Source organism: Podarcis vaucheri (genome assembly GCF_965113315.1).
Source record: "Podarcis vaucheri genome assembly, chromosome: 2".
Lineage (NCBI taxonomy): Eukaryota > Metazoa > Chordata > Lepidosauria > Squamata > Lacertidae > Podarcis > Podarcis vaucheri.
This window is the reverse complement of record NC_138760.1, coordinates 111,249,053-111,265,996: the sequence shown is the minus strand read 5'-3', so window position 1 is coordinate 111,265,996 and position 16,944 is coordinate 111,249,053. Positions and strand designations below refer to the sequence as shown.

Genomic DNA, 16,944 nt, shown 5'->3' with positions numbered 1-16,944 from the left:
TATAGAGCTCCAGTACAACGTAACTGTAACAATTTTCTAAAACTATCCAATCACTGAACGTCACTTTCGATCCCTTATTTGCATAACTATCTACAGTATCCCCCTGCTGGCCCAGGGTGAGAACTTCAGTACATAACAAAACCAGCACCTTAAACCTGTGGTCCAAAGGAAAGCAGAGCAATACGTTTGGCACCAGCTTGGAAGGAGGTGTACAAGGCACCATCCAACCGTCTTCGGGAGTCCACTATGAATTGTGTGGGGTTTACTCCTTAGCTTTTTATTCTCCCAAAGATATCCCTCAAGGCAGCAGAGGTTTAGGACCAGTGCTTTCCTTCTCCTAGATGGGCTACCTTCTCAGGTTGACGATCCCCATCTGCCCCTCACTTCCTTCTACAGCAAGTGAAGAATCTGCCTTCTTGACCATTGGACCCAGGCTTGGCCTCATCCACTCAATCTGCTACAGCTTGTCTTTGCATGCAGAGGAAGTCCCTAACTCACTGAGGGTTTGAGACCCATGCTTTAAACGTATCTTGCATACGCATTCGCAGTCTCCTCTCTGTCCTCCATGCAAACACGCAAGCTCAAGGGCATGTTCTAGCCAGCAAAAACCATCAAGGTGGGTGCTACGCAGTCTGGGTGGGGATGAGCGTGGCTGATGTGTAGCTTGGGGAGGGGCTCAAGGGCCAGATGCAGGCACCAGTGGCCCTCAGCTCCCTCATCCCTGTGCTTAAGGCACAAATCCAGGCTACGGGTACAAAAGAGGCAGCTGCTCAGCTCGCAGAAGATGAGCCTGAGCTTCGACATGGATAATTCTGGATGGGATCCAAAGCAATTAAGTTTATTAATGGCTCAGGTTGTCTAGCTGCTTTTGATGGGCCTAGAGTGCATCCTTCACTCAAGAAAGGCATATTGGGGTGGGAGAGACTCCCCGCTTGCCCGCTGCATTGTGAAATGTCAGAGTGTGCCTTTTATATGATATTTGAATTGACTTAAGCCGAGGTGGTAGTTCCACAATGGCGTGAAGGAGCTTGCTGTTCCCACGGTAACGAAGAGTTTCTCCTGTCCCTGGGCGATCTGGTAGCTAAGATACCTGCAACCGCTAGGCTCTCCCCTCCTTTTCAGCCCTTCCGCCCTAGGTTGGCTGAAGTGTTTGCGCAAGAGGGGAGGCCATTGCTTTCTAAAGGGAACGGGCCTGGGTGAAGCGCAAGGCAGCACCTGTGCTGTTGACACAGCCCTTGGATGATGCTTCAATAAGGAAATAACTTATTTGCATGCCACCGAGAGTCCAAACAAACAGTACAAAGCTCTCCCTCCGTCCAGGACCAATCCCAGGCAGGGTCACCCATTTCCATGGGGAACGAAAAGAGCCACAGCTCCTTTGCTCTCCCAACACCTGAGTTCCAACAAACAGAGGAGGCTAAGGACAGGCTGGTAAGCAGAAAGACCGTCTCAGAGTTCCCTTTCTATTACATTTCAATTTCAGTTCAAGCAAAGGGGGTTGTTGGAGATGGGGCGTGGGCATAGCCAGGATTTATTTTAGGCTTTATGTTGAGAGAGGGGGCAAAACCGAGTTAACTGCGATGCAATTGGTCAGTTGGTTAAGTATTTTTATTTATTTACTTGATTTAGAAAGGCAGATGAATCCCCCCTGGCTACATCCATAGTTGGGGAAAAGGATAAGAATCTGAAGGTTGTGATACAAAGGTGACATTCCTGTGCCATCCAGGCGTAGCAAAACTTTCCTTGCATTGCACCTCTGAAAGTGTGTTCAAGGACCATCGGAGGAGAAAACAGAGCACCAAGTGCTGTTTGATTGGCTATCCAAACAATTGGGTGGAACTTTTGCAACGCTGTTAAGCTTTTAAAAAAGAAATTGGGCCGCCTTTTAGCTGGATCGAACAAATTTCAGGATTTTTAAGGACTGGGTAAATCAGGGGTCAGCAAACTTTTTCAGCAGGGGGCCAGTCCACTGTCCCTCAGACCTGGGGGGGGGGGGAGACTATATTTTGAAAAAAGAAACGAATTCCTATGCCCCACAAATAACCCAGAGATGCATTTTAAATAAAAGCACACATTCTACTCATGTAAAAACACCAGGCAGGCCCCACAAATAACCGAGAGATGCATTTTAAATAAAAGGACACATTCTACTCATGTAAAAACATGCTGATTCCCGGACCGTGCACGGGCCAGATTTAGAAGGCGATTAGGCCGGATGCAGCCTCCGGGCCTTAATTTACCATGGGGTAAATTAATTGAGGATAAGGCTATCTGCAGCTGCTAGACCTGATGGCTATGCTCTGCCTCCACCCTGAGAGGCAGTAATAATGCCCCTGACAGGAGGGGAGGGTGCAATTGTGTTTGGGTCGTGCTAGAGGGGTTCCCATAAGCATCCGGATGGCCCCTGTGAGAACAGGGGGCTAGAGCGGCGGAGCCCCTCTTAGGTTCTCAACCGTTGGGATGAAGCCTCGTGGAGATCTTGCATTTAGTAGGGCTGCAATGTTGAAGCATTGGTTGGTTAGATTAATCAAGTTAAAAGCATTTACTTGACTGAAAATATGCCCTGATTAATCGAGGGGGCCTCATCTTACGTTCTTAGATTGCAAGTGAACAGGGGTGCCAACTTGAATAAAATATCACACACACACACACACACACACACCGCTTAATCAATTACAAGTCACGGCACACACAGACCATTTGAACAGCAATGCCCATCAACTTGGAGGGGCCCTTCTTAAATATTTTATTGGGGAGGGTCAAAGGGACTTTGGCCCCTAGGAGTTGGCTCCTATGCAAGTGAAGTGGGCAGCAGATTTTAAATCTATCTATATATCTATTAGAATTTATAAAATCAGCAGCTGACAAGCACCGCCTTAAAAGACACTTTCTGTTTTCTTTCTCTGTTGCACTGGCATGTTCTAGAATATTCTATCAGGGTATCTCTTATGCCAGCCACGAGTCTCACATTCTGCTAGCGTAGCAGAGTTTCTACCATATCCTATAGCCCAGGGGTGGGAAAGCTCTCTCCCACCCCCCACCCCCTAGTACTTGTGGGCAGCCTTCTAGTGGTGGGCACATGCCAATAGTGGTAATTACTAGATAGAGAGAAACTGGGTAGCACAATTAATGTGGCCCAAACAAATAATTGCTCTGTAAAAACCATATGACCAATCTAATCATTTTAAGCACCTTTGGGGGGGGACCCCAATGATTTATATTTGTGCCTGTTTCACATAATCCTAGTTTATAGGTGCTTTGAGTCATTTTTTTATTTTTGCTTGCCCTTTGTATCTAGGATGCGCTTGGTTAGAAATTCACAGTCACTGCGATAAATACCGGTGCCATTCACGGAACAATGGCAACGGTGGCACCTGATCAGCACAGATATTCTTCAAAGCAGCACCCACCAGCTACACCAGCTTTGGGAATATTGTGGCTGCTTTGGAACGCTGGAAAAAGATAACGGGTGTCTCTGTTGTGAGAAGGAAACAAATTACTGTACGCTTATCGGTGGATGTCACCTGCTGGCAGGAACGAGATAGGCAGGTCAAAAAAAAGAAAAGAAAAGAAAAAAGGAGAAGTTCATTGGGCTCTGAGCTGGCAGGCAAGGTTGGCAGCTATCAGGAAAGTAAGAAAGTTTCAGTGTTCTGGGACACATGAGGCAGGTCCAATGTTGCTGGGTGTCCCTGGTTTCCAGGCACCACTCACCTGTAGCTCCTAGAAGCTGTTGGCATGTGGCAGCAGCCACACCTGGGGAACGGCTTTGACTGGCCCACTAAACCAGGTGAGAGTAGCTGATGAGTCTCAAACCCTCCGTGAGTTTCGGACTTCCCCTGCATGTGGAGACAGGCTCTGGCCAATTGAGCAGACAAGACCAATAGTGAGTCCAGTGGTCAAGAAGGCAGTTTCTGCACATGCTGCAGCATAGCTGCCAACTTTCCCCTTTTCTTGCGAGGAATTCTATTCAAAATAAAGGAATTTCCCTTAAAAAAGGGAAAACGTTGGCAGCTATGTGCTGCAGAGGGAAGTGAGGGGCAGACAGGGCTCATCAACCTGGGAAGAAGGTAACCCACCTAGGAGAAGGAAAAGTCTGATCCTAAACCTCCGCTGCCTTGTGGGACATCTTCAGAAGAAGAAAAGGCTAAGGAGTAAACTCTACACAAACCTGGAGTGGAGTCCCTAAGACATGGGTAGGCAAACTAAGGCCTGGGGGCCAGATCTGGCCCAATTGCCTTCTAAATCCGGCCTGCGGACGGTCCAGGAATCAGCGTGTTTTTACATGAGTAGAATGTGTCTTTTTATTTAAAATGCATCTCTGGGTTATTTGTGGGGCCTGCCTGGTGTTTTTACATGAGTAGAATGTGTGCTTTTATTTAAAATACATCGCTAGGTTATTTGTGGGGCATAGGAATCCGTTCATTTCCCCCAAAAAAATATAGTCTGCCCCCCCCAAGGTCTGAGGGACAGTGGACCGGCCCCCTGCTGAAAAAGTTTGCTGACCCCTGCCGTAAGATGTTTGGATGGCACCTTCTGCGCCTCCTTCCGGCAACTACTGCAGCCAAGCTGGTGAAAAACGTATTGCTTTGCTTTCCTTTGGACCACATCAATGAGGCCAAGAAGGGGGGTGGATCTTGTCATCTGAGCAGCCCAGGACCTGCATACACATTGCCTCCCAGGCTTGCACCCCGGGGTAGTCACTTCAGTGCTGCTAATGCAGCGGTTTGACTTCACCCCCGGAGGCGCAATCTATTCTCTCTTGAGGCAGACGGATGCCAACAATTTTGGTGCACAGACTCTGCACCCACCCACCACAGTAGATGAGAGATCCAGAACAGCTTTTGCAGAACTGATTTCCTTTGGGAGAGAGTATTGGTGCCTTCTGGTTTGTTTGTTAGAACCGGCTCATTTTCAGGTTGAGAAGGAATCACTGCAGGCTTCAGGGATTCCAGGAAGCTGCATACATATTTGCTGCTTCTGCCCAGCCTCTGTGGAAAACTAAGACAGGGGGCAGTGGGTGTGGAGGACTCCCTGGTCCTGAATGGGGTAACTGTGCTGCTGAAGGACCAGGTGCGCAGCCTGGGAGTCATTTGGGACTCACAGCTGTCCATGGAGGCGCAGGTCAATTCTGTGTCCAAGGCAGCTGTCTACCAGCTCCATCTGGTACACAGGCTGAGACCCTATCTGCCTGCAGACTGTTTTGCCAGAGTGGTGCATGCTGTAGTTATCTCCCGCTTGGACTACTGCAATGCGCTCTATGTGGGGCTACCTTTGAATTTGACCCGGAAACTACAACTAATCCAAAACGAGGCAGCTAGACTGGTGACTGGGAGTGGCCGCCAGGACCATATAACACTGGTCCTGAGAGATCTGCATTGGCTCCCAGTATGTTTCCGAGCACAATTCAAAGTGTTGGTGCTGACCTTTAATGCCCTAAATGGCCTCGGTCCAGTATATCCGAAGAAGCATCTCCACCCCCATCATTCAGCTCAGACAATGAGGTCCAGCTCCGAGGGCCTTCTAGCGGTTCCCTTGCTGCGAGAAGCCAAGTTACAGGGAACCAGGCAGAGGGCCTTCTTGGTAGTGGCACCCGCCCTGTGGAACGCCCTCCCACCAGATGTCAAGGAAATAAGCAACTATCCTATTTTTAAAAGACATCTGAAAGCAGCCCTGTTTAGGGAAGTTTTTAATATTTAATGCTGTATTGTTTTTAATACTTGATTGGGAGCAGCCCAGAGTGGCTAGGGAAACTCAGTCAGATGGGCAGGGTATAAATAATAAATTCATTATTATGTATTATTATTAAGGGCAGAATCCTGCACTGCGGATATGCCAACTGAGGGGCTATAGGAGGAATGTGGGACCCAGAATTGGCTGGGGACGCTGGAAATTGTAGTCTAAAACATTAGGAAGGGTCCAGGTTGATGAAGGCTAGCCTGTAGAATATGGTGGAAGAGTTGTTAATAATTATAATCATAATCATTTATTACTTACTCTGGGTGGCTTCCATCAGAATATTAAAAACACGATAAAATATCAGACATTAAAAACTTCCCTAAACAGGGCTGCCTTCTGATGTTTTCTAAAAGTCAGACAGTTGTTTATTTCTTTGACATCTGATGGGAGGGCATTCCACAGGGCGGGCGCCACTACCGCCAGAAGGCCCTTGGCACTGTACCTCAGTGTTCAGGCTAAATGATGGGGGTGAAGATGCTCCTTCAGGTATTCTGGGCCGAGGCCAGCAGTGCTGTTTTAGAAGATTTACACCCCACTTTTCAGCTAGAATCCTCAAAGAAGCTAGCAAGATTTATAAAACACAACAGAGATGCCCCAAGAACCACATATTCTCTTACGTACGAACTAAAACAACCAGCCCCGCAGAACCAGCAGTGCCACAACAATTCCACAGCCCCACAATCTTTCCAAAAATACATATGCATGTTTGCATAAGCAGCATTAATCTGCCTGATTTCTTTGAGTCCTAGGATCTGTGAAACAATTGGGAGTACTTTGTTTTGGAAACTGGATATTTTTAGACTTTCCTTTTAATCTCTGTCTTCCCACACACTTGGTTCCCCTCCAGTTATCCGAGTGCACACACTCCTGGCCTTGAAAGGATGATGACTAACTGCACATCACTGCCTCCCCTTTTCTTTTCTGTGGATCCCGGTAGAAAAATAAAAAAGGTAAACATAAATACTGGGGATTGCATCCGACGTTAGACCCACTGAATATAATAGACACAATCAACTTAGGTTAATTAATTTCATCGGGTCTGCAGGGCTTTCATACCACTTTAAACAGTTTGGGAACTGTAGTTTATTAGGGGTGTTGAGAATTGTTAGAAGCTTCCTGTTCCCCTTTCAGAGATCCAATTGTCAGAGCTGCCTGGGAAGAAGGACTGATTGGTTAAACCACTTCTGGTAGGGGAAGAGGAGTCTCCTCTGAGCACCCTTAAACTATAACTCCCAGAATTCTTTGCAGGAAGCCACAACTGTTTAAAGCGGTATCATAGTTGTGAATGTGGACCATGAGTCCCCTTGATACAGTTTCGGCTCAATGGCCACCTTCCCGTTCTTTTGTTCTTTTCCTATAGCATGTAGATTGGATGAAGCCGCTTCTGTGGTGACAGGAAATGGATACGGACAATTTAGCCGCAAGCCTCCAGCTCACCACCGAGCAAAAGAACAAGGAAGCACTGCCTGAGGTATGAGCAAAACCCACACATTCACTTGTCAAACCCTCGTTTCATCAATGCTCCATGTGGACTGACTATTATTAATCACCACCTGCTTTTCAGAGGGCAAAGTGCCTGTTTCAAAACATCCTCAGGAGAAACTTGCGGAAGTGGTGTCTCTCATTTTGCAGATAAAGGAGCTGGAGTTTACACACAGAGACCTAGAGCAGGAATTGGGTCCCGAGCAAACAACTGCATTGGATGAAATAGCACCCACTAACTTGGGCAAAATGACCCCTTATACTTGAAACCTTACATAAGCACTAGCCAGATTAGCAAGGAAATTCATCCAGGTACAGAGACTCGATGTGCCTAAATGGGAAGGAGAAGCAGGCTAGGAGTGGAGTGCAGTGGTCTTGTTCATGGTCTGTATTTTTTAAGCTCAGTGGCAAAGAACCTGTCTTAGAGAGCTTCTGCCAGTCAGAGTTTACCGTACTGGGTTGGTTGAACCAACGGTTTGACAGCGCAAGGCAGATTCATATGATATGAGCTGGCTGCACACAGACACACAACCCTCCAAGTGTACAAGGAGCAAGGGTGTTGTCTGTGGGCTGCAAAGGAGAGCTATACGCATGGGACGCTTTCTCCAGGTGCCAACTCAGACATCATTCCCAGCCAGGTAGGGGGCTTGCTGTTTGGTTTTATGAAGCCATGTTGGAGTGGATTGTTTTACAGGGAAGGAAAATATACAGTAAATGCAAAAGCATATGTGGTTTTGTATTTCATGTACGGTATATCAGCTGTACATTGTGTGTCGCCTTGAGATTACGGTATTTACGGAAGGCGATGAATTAATCACCATTAATTCTTGTTCTTGCCAATAATGCCACATGTAAAAGTTTGGTTAACCAAGCTGGAAGTGTGAATGGGTCCAGGCCGGCAAGCAAATTCTCTTGGCAGCCATTGTTAGTCCAAATGTACTCCAGAAGCAGGCCTGAGAAAGGAGAGGCAGCTGGATAGGACAGGCCATCCAAATACAGTGGTACCTCGGGTTACATACGCTTCAGGTTACATACGCTTCAGGTTACAGACTCCGCTAACCCAGAAATAGTACCTCGGGTTAAGAACTTTGCTTCCGGATGAGAACAGAAATTGTGCTCCGGTGGCACGGCGGCTAAAGTGGTGCTTCAGGTTAAGAACAGTTTCAGGTTTAGAACAGGCGTCCGGAACGAATTAAGTACTTAACCTGAGGTACCACTGTAATAAAATTGCTCTTGACAAATAGGTGATGAGGTTGAATGATAGAATTAAAATAACTATATGTACACAATGAAGTGGAGAGGACAAACCAAAGCGGCGGCTTTTTATAAAACCTGACACCAGTTCACCACAGCGCTGCTCCTGGGAATGACATGTTGACTCAAATAATGTTTGCCACACAGGTTTCCGCCTACCTAATGGAGCTATTGCTAAGTAGCCATATTTTCTTCCGGTTGCCTAATTATTATAATTATCACAGCGTTATAATTGTTCTGATTATGATCATTATAAGCGCGTGTCAGGGTTCAGGGTGTCCTATGATTCTTGTCTTGTGTTCTCTGATGTGCAGGACTTTGTTGGTTGTTGTGTATGCGCTACAGATGTTCAGCTGAGCTGTCAGGCTCACCGCAGGAAACAATTGTGTAGCGGAGGTAGCTTTTACTTAGCATACACAAGCACACACACAATATACGCACACTATTTACAGTCACTACAAGACGTTCTACTCTTTGAGCCTGGAGAGCATGCCAGCTTATGAAATCAATGCTGAGACAGAGTCGGCATAGCAAGTGCAAAATGCAGAGGCTAACAAAGTCCTGCAACTGCCAAGAGTTCTTCGAGTCCAAGAAGCCTTGCAAGTCGTCCATTTTCTCTCAGACAAGCTCTTCTCAAAGCCCTACACATTTTCACAGGTTATTTCCAAGAGTTTCCAGTCTCCCAACAGATTTTCCTGTACTCCACAACAATGAATGCTGTAATTTGAGTCCTTATCTACCCAGTGCTATGTGCTATTTTGTCCAGCGACTCAGATAAGACAGTCACAAGATGCCTGCAGCTGTACTGTGGAAGGGGGGGAAACACCCTTTCTGCAGGATGGTGGAGAATTAACCATTTTTTCACTTTCCTTAACAGTCATGAGCATGTACAGTCATACCTCGGGTTGCGAACGCTGCAGGTTGTGTGTTTTCGGGTTGTGGAAACGCCAAACCTGGAAGTACTGGAACGGGTTCTTCTGGGTTTCGGCGTTCGTGCATGCGCAGAAACACTAAATCACATTTTGCACATGCGCAGAAGCGCCAAATCGCATCATGCGCATGCACAGACGCAGAGTTGCGGGTTGCAAACATGCCTCCCGCACGGATCATGTTCGCAACCCAAGGTTCCACTTAATATGCCTTGTACAGGCCTCTTCTTCTTCTTCTTCTTCTTCTTCTTCTTCTGCGATCAGTCGTAGCCGAGTAAGATTGTCTTCCATAAACACGGTTTTAACAATGAGTCCGTAAGTGACTGTGGAGGCCAATTCTGGATCCACACGTCCTTGCACAGTGGGGACATTGGTTTCCGGGCGGGAGTTGATAATCCAGTCAGGGGAAAAGGGAGGCGGACTATGTTTAGGGCACCTTTTCGGGGTGAGCAGAGTGGATCCTAAAAAGGGCTTCTCAGTCATGGATACAGCTGCCAAGCTGCTCAACTGCCTCATTTCTTGAGTCAGAACGACTGAATCTGTATCCACCGCCCATGTGCAGGTTCGTGACTAGGGTCTTTCAGATTTCACGATCCTGCCCCTGTTACCATTTGTCGATCGACATGGGCCTTTTGGGGTTTCGGTTGGATTTTTGGAAGATGCCTGTGCGTGAATTTGTTTTATGTGTGTAGATCAGTGCCGCTGACCAACGCACAGTCTTCGCAGTAGGGCTCTGTTCCGATGGTGTGAAGTAGTCACAACAAACCGATAGATTCCTATCTGCTGCAGCCTTCATCCGCCTTCACAGCCGTTGTAACATACTGCTTGTTATCATCCGCCCGTTCTGCCGTTGAGGACTTATTGGGTCATTCTTTGTCTAGCTCCTTCCCTTTGATCTTACCGCCTTGGGTGACCCTGCTGGGAGTACGAGATTCCCGATGGCTTCGCTCACAAGGGACATAGAAACATGCAAGCCCACTCACCATGACAAAGTGATGATCCAGCGAGTGGGGGTATTCACCATGTCACACCTTATGCTGGGAGTTGTGTTGTCCTGGCATAAGATAGGGTTGTCATACGTCTGGACATAGCTGGGATTCACCCATCAAAAATGGCATATGGGTAAAATTTTCAAAAATCAGTTAAAATGTCCAGGGAAAACCCAGGCAATATGGCAGCTCATATCGGAAGTGTCCGGATTTTCACTTCTTGAAATATGGCAGTCCTGGCATAAGATACTTAAGTTGTGCATCTACAGTGGTACAATTATATGAGACCAAAAATGGTGTGACCAGATGACTTAACATCCTGCTCATCATTCCAGGATCGTGACTATCCCTGTAACACAACAGCCATCTTGACAAGATCATAGGATCAGGGTGCAAAGGTGCAATTGCACTCCTATTACAGTTGCACCTTGGATATCAAATGCCCTGGAATTCAGACATTTTGGCTCCCAAACACCGCAGACCCAGAAGTGATTGTTCTGGTTTGCAAATGTTCTTTTGGAACCCGAACCTTCGACAGGGCTTTTGCAGCTTCTGATTGGCTGCTGGAGCTTCGTACAGGCAACTAGAAGCCGCGATTTGGTTTTTGAACGTTTTGGAAGTTGAATGGACTTCTGGAACTGATTCTGTTCGACTTCCAAGGTACAACTGTACATTGAAAGTCTCAGTGGAATCAGTAAATGAGTTTAGGTTTAGAGCAGAGAGTTCAATAGAGACAAAGGTACACCATGATCAATAGCTCACACCCAGTACTGATTCAGGACTTTGAGCTAACAATCATTTCTTGTTCAGTGTTACTAATTCCCAGCTACGCCTCTCCCAAATTGTTTTCCCTTGTCAGCTACCTCCCATATTCCTCAGCCTTGTAGCAGACCCCCCCCCCAAATTGTGGGAACTGTAGTTTCCCCCCAAGAGCTACAATTCCCAGCACCCAAAACAAATGATGGTGTTTCCTGCTTGGCAGGGGGTTGGACTCGATGGCCCTTGTGGTCTATTCCAACTCTATGATTCAAATTACAGCTTCCAAAAAAATCATGGGAACTGTAGTTTCCCCCAAGAGCTACAGTTCCCAGTACCCGAAACAAATTACAGCTCCCAAGATTCTTGGAGAAGTCAGGTGCTTTAAATGTATGTTGGATGTGCTTTAAATGTATGGCATGGGTCTGCCATTGGTTAATTGGAAAAGTAGCAGTATTATTTGTTGGCTTTGAGAAGGCATGTTTCCCCTCCTCATCCTGGCTTCTTATTTTGCCTTTAGTTGAGCCCTGTACCTCATTCTGAAGGCACCTCAAAATACGATGAAGATTTTTTCTCTGGGCTAAGCCCGGAAGAGAAGGAATGTCTAGAGAACTTGCTGCAGACAATTGACTCCTTGGATGAGGATCTTTTAGATGATGATGATGAAGAAGAAGAAGAAGACGAAGGTAGTCATCAGGAACTGACAGAACCATTAGGTGAGATGAAATCAAACCCGTTAACAAAGATTTGTGGACCTCTTCTAGAAATGTAGAACTACAACTCCCATCATCCCTAGCAAACATAGCCAATGGCCAGGAATTATGGGAGCTGTAGTTCAGCAACATCTGGAGGACCAAAGGCTTCCCAGGCCTGATCTACAGCACGTAGGCCAGCTGGCTGGTGTAGCGAGGTCCATTCTCATGTGGCTTCCTGCAGCTGTGATTTGGCTGGTGATTTTCATTTAACACATTAAAATCAACACCTTCTTACTTCTCTGCCCCTACATCCCATGCTCACTGATGCCGACAGTCCTTTCTGTTGCTTGCCTGTGTGAGGGGGTATATTTCTCCTCCTCTACTGCCTCCTAGGCCCCCAGTAGCACACTGCCTTCCAGTCAAACTAGTGGGAATGACATTTTTGGCATTCCATGCCTAATCTTTAATCCTTAGCACTTAGAATGGCAACTGCCAACTTCAGCCCACATACACAGTAGATGGCTGCATCTCTGTCGCACACACATGGCCCCAAACATGGATATTTCCCCATTAAATCAGCTTTCCCCGGCCTGGTGTCCTCCACATGTTTTGAACTACAACTCCCATCATCCCCAGCAAGTCAAGTGGCAATGGGCAGTGATGATGGGAATTGTAGTCCCAAACCTTTGGAGGGTACCAGTTTTGGGAATCCTGCTTTAGATCTGAAATCCAGTCATCATCGCCCCTCTGCTTTCTGCCTTCATGCTTGATGTGCTTACTGTGGGAACCATTGGTGTAGCATTCGCATAGCTGCAGCAAATGCATTTGCCACAACCATTGCGTTGGGGTGGACCATATCTGGCTGGGCTGGAAGGGAGAGAGTTCTTAAGGAAACCTCCAACCTCATTCCTTAGAATCATAGAATTGTGGAGTTGGAAGGAATCCTCAAGGTTGATCTGGCAGTGCAGGAAACTCAGGTGAAGCATTTGTGACTTTCTGCAGTCGGCTTTCCTCACTCATGTTGGTTGTGTGTGCAGGTGCTGAGGACCAGTGCAAAGACGGTGTTGACTCCAGGATGCAACAAAGTACGCCTGTGAAGGCAGCCTCAGCCAGGCCCGGTTCTCCTCACCCTGCCCTTTCCAAGATTAAAATGGCCAAGTCCCTTTCGGAGGAATCAGCTGACATCACTCTGAGGAGGTGCAGGCCCAACCCTTCTTCTCCCAAAGCCAGAGGGCCTCATAGATGGGCGGAATCTCACCCTGCTTACTTCAGGAAGTTTGACACAATAATGAGGTCAGGGGTCAACGTCCAAGAGCTTCGCTCTCGCTTCCTCCACCACCTTGACAGCGCCACTGCTGTCAGAGGTCCAACAGAGGATGCTGCGGGAACAGATAAGCAGCCATTGCCATTTCCTGGAGGCCAGAGGTCCCCTAGGGATGAAGCCCTGCAGAAGTTGGGCCTCTTCCAGAGAATTTCTAGTGTTCCGAATATGAAAAGTCCTCTGGGGCCCACGGTGGGCCAGCATGCCCAGGATTCACAGGCCAAAAGTCTGAACCACGCTGGAATGGCAGGCTCCATCAATACCATGGAAAAGCCTGTGAAATATTGCACACACCCCAATCTCTGAGAAGTGAGAGACTCCAGGCGTTCCAGCCCTGACCCAGGTTTTGGTTTCCTTGGAATGAAAGCCAGTGGAGACTGGTGTCTTTAGGGTGTGTGGTTTTATTTGCACATGTATATACAACCTAAGCATAGGATGGAGGGACTCACAGCATTAACAGTCCATCAGATCTTGCTTCCCCATTAGGTTTCCAGAGAAGACCCAAAGTGACCAGTTTGGGCCCCACGCACAGAGCAAGACCTGTCTCTGTCTCTCCAGCTTCCAGCCACAGGTAAAACTCACCCACCAGAACCAACTCCCCTGGCTTACCGCTCCCCTTCCTAGGACGACATGGCATGCAGCCAGGTGAGGTGGGAAATGGCCCACCCATTTGTATCTATGGCAGTCTCTTAGGACATGTAAATGACGGTGCTTCAGGCCCGGATTAGGACCTTTAGAGGCCCTGGACACTTAAAAGGTTTTGGTGCCCCCTTACATATCTAATTCAAAACATAAACAATGATAAAACCGTAAAATTAAGTTTTATGTTTTGAAATGAAATGAAGCCTACAATAATATGGAAAGCAATGCTTATTTTTGTATACTTCCACTTTATTTATATTTGAAAAAAATTCTCCTGTGTTTTCTAATGCAAAGTGTTTGATCAGATCTTCATTCAATAATCATTAATCCCTATTTTTACTATGTTGTTATTATTTTTATTATTGTATATGTATTTTTTTTCAATTATTTTGGAGGCTTTTTTTTGTGGAACCTGGTTCAGCGACACCATTTGGTCCATGGTAAATCCGGCAATGGGAATTTCCCATGGTGCCCCTCTTCCCTTGATGCCCTAAACACACGCCCTGCAGGTGCTTAACAGTCCAGCCAAGGCCATTATGTTGTCTGACCAGTTCAGCGGCCTCTTCTACTTGATTCTAAACCTCCCCAGTGACAGGATCGCTGGTTCAGAAGAGACTCTTGACCATCCCCAAGACTGACCCCCTACAAACCTACAGCAATAACAATGGCTACTGTTCAAGTACAGGTACTTTCTTAGGTGTGGTTGGGCCAAAAGGGGAGTTGCAGAAAGAAAACAGACCTGCAGAGTCCCTTAAGGCTCTTTGCAAACCCCATCCATTAGCTGAGAAAACAAAAGGCGTGGGATCCTCTAGTGTCGAAGAGAAACTTCCAAGTTGCATCTGCACACCCTGAACTGCCTCCTTCTGCAAGATAGCCTGTAATTCGTGCAGAGAGGCACCTCAGTAAGCAAGACACAATGTATGCTAACACATTTGATATTTTTAGACTTTCTCATCCTTAAGGAGCTACTCCCTGATAGTCCGTTGAGGTGGGCAGCGTGAAAGTGTTGGATTTCATTGCTAGACTTCACGATGCCTGACATGTTTAGTGTTGATTTTTGTTCTGTTTTCATTTTGCATGTGTTCTTACCCATCTACCGTTGGTTAGCCTTCCAGTCCAGAGAGTTGTGTGCAACTTGGTTTCCTTCTTCTTGTTGTGGAATAATAAAATCTGCAATCGATTTAGCTTCTGATTTGTTCTTATGTGGAGATTGTATTTAACACAAGGGATTCTCTATCATTAATTGGTACATGTGGGTGGCAGAAATCAGAAGTAAAGGAAAATGTCCTTAGTCCAGTTGTTTTATTTATAATTAAACACACAGGAGAAAGAGATTAGCCTTGCTAATATGAAGATATTCAGGTTTTTCTTTACTTCTGCTTTTTGTCTTATGAGGACCCACATATTGTAATTAGTGCTAGAGATAAAGGTAAAGGGACCCCTGACCATTAGGTCCAGTTGTGGCCGACTCTGGGGCAGTGGCGTAGCGTGGGGGGTGCAGGGGGGCTGGCCGCACCGGGCGCAACATCTGGGGGTTAGGGTTAGGGGGCGCAAATCCACGGGTTAGGGGGCGCAAATCCATGGGTTAGGGGGCGCAAATTACTTGCCTTGCCCCGGATGCTGACAACCCACGTTACGCCACTGCTCTGGGGTTGCGGCGCTCATCTTGCTTTATTGGCCGAGGGAGGCTGCATACAGCTTCCGGGTCATGTGGCCAGCATGACTAAGCCGCTTCTGGTGAACCAGAGCAGCGCACGGAAACGATGTTTACCTTCCCACAAGAGTGGTACCTATTTATCTACTTGCACTTTGACATGCTTTCGAACTGCTAGGTTGGCAGGAGCTGGGACCGAGCAACGGGAGCACACCCCGTCGCAGGGATTCAAACTAACGACCTTCTGATTGGCAAATCCTAGGCTCTGTGGTTAACCCACAGCGCCACCCGCATCCCTTAGTGCTAGAGATACATCCATGTAATTTATAATTTTTACATGTTCAAAAGGAATTATGGAATTGTAGAGTTGGAAGAGACCTTGAGGGTCACACAGTCCAGCCCCCTTGCAATGCAGGAATCTCAGCTAAAGTATCCATGACAGATAGCCATCCAACCTCTGCTTAAAAACCTCCAAGAAAGAAGAGTACAACATCTTTCAGGGATATCCGTTCCACTGTCAAACACCTCTTACCACCAGAAGGTTTTTCCTGATGTTTGGTTGGAATCTGCTTTTTTTGTAATTTGAATCCCTTGGTTTTGGTCCTACCTTCCAGAGCAGGAGACAAGCAGCTTGCTCCATCGTCCGCGTGACAAACCTTTAGATAATTGAAGACGGAGAGCACAATATTTATATATTCAGTACATTCTTACTCCAAGCAATCTTTGGTGCAATTTGATTATCTTTTTGCACCTAGCAAGTCTAATCCAATTAACTTCCCAATTTGTTTGTTTCATTTATTTTTTATTTTTATTTATTTAAAATATTTTTATTAAAGTTTCCTTGGTTTACAAAGGTATGCGCAATGTCTCATTTTTCAAGTTGCATTTTCCATAGGTCAGTTTCATTTGCCCTTCATTCAAAAAGCTCAGGGGTGGAATAAATTGTCCTCCCCTCCGTTTTACCCTCACAACAACTCTGTGAGATGAGATAAGCTGAATGATGTGCATGTTCACTTTCTGCAGCCTTTGTCTGCATGAAACCTTCACCATTTCATCTTAATAGTGTAATCCTGTGCATGTTTACTCAAAGGTAATTCCCACCGTGTTTAGGACTCCAGCCTGAGAGTACAAACAGCAGACACTTTCTTCTCCTCCACACTTTTATTTAACGTGCAGCAGCAAAAGAACTCTGGTGAACTCAAACGCTCACTTCAGTGGTCTAATTTTTGCATATACAGTCGTACCTTGGTTTGCAACCATTTTGGATTACAAACCACGTCAAACCCGGAAGCGTGTGTCCCTTTTTTTGGATTACAACCCGGGGGGGGGGGCGTGTTATGTACTGAAGTTCTCACCCTGGGCCAGCAGGGGGATACTGTAGATAGTTTTCACTCAGGTCCAAATATGCAAATAAGGGATTCAAAGTGACGTTCAGTGATTGGATAGTTACAGAAAGTGGTTACTGTTGTGTTGTAGTGGAGCTCTA

At 46.6% G+C, this 16,944-nt stretch overlaps 1 protein-coding gene across 13 annotated transcripts; it reads left to right on the top strand.

The window, feature by feature from the left end:
* Window positions 1–659: 659 nt before the first annotated feature.
* On the top strand, window positions 660–15,262 carry LOC309527139 (uncharacterized protein). 13 transcript variants are annotated; one of them, XM_082213685.1, is made up of 6 exons: window positions 1,416–1,431; window positions 1,630–1,690; window positions 6,584–6,686; window positions 7,104–7,207; window positions 11,667–11,862; window positions 12,879–15,260. In XM_082213685.1, exons 4-6 carry the CDS (start codon window positions 7,136–7,138, stop codon window positions 13,466–13,468), a joined length of 858 nt encoding a protein of 285 aa, XP_082069811.1. In that variant the 5' UTR covers window positions 1,416–1,431; window positions 1,630–1,690; window positions 6,584–6,686; window positions 7,104–7,135; the 3' UTR covers window positions 13,469–15,260. The 13 variants fall into 13 exon arrangements, with proteins under 13 accessions (XP_082069801.1, XP_082069810.1, XP_082069806.1 ...); XM_082213684.1 differs by lacking the exon at window positions 1,630–1,690 and having other exon boundaries at window positions 665–1,431; XM_082213678.1 differs by lacking the exon at window positions 7,104–7,207 and having other exon boundaries at window positions 12,879–15,262.
* The last annotated feature ends 1,682 nt before the right edge of the window (window positions 15,263–16,944 follow it).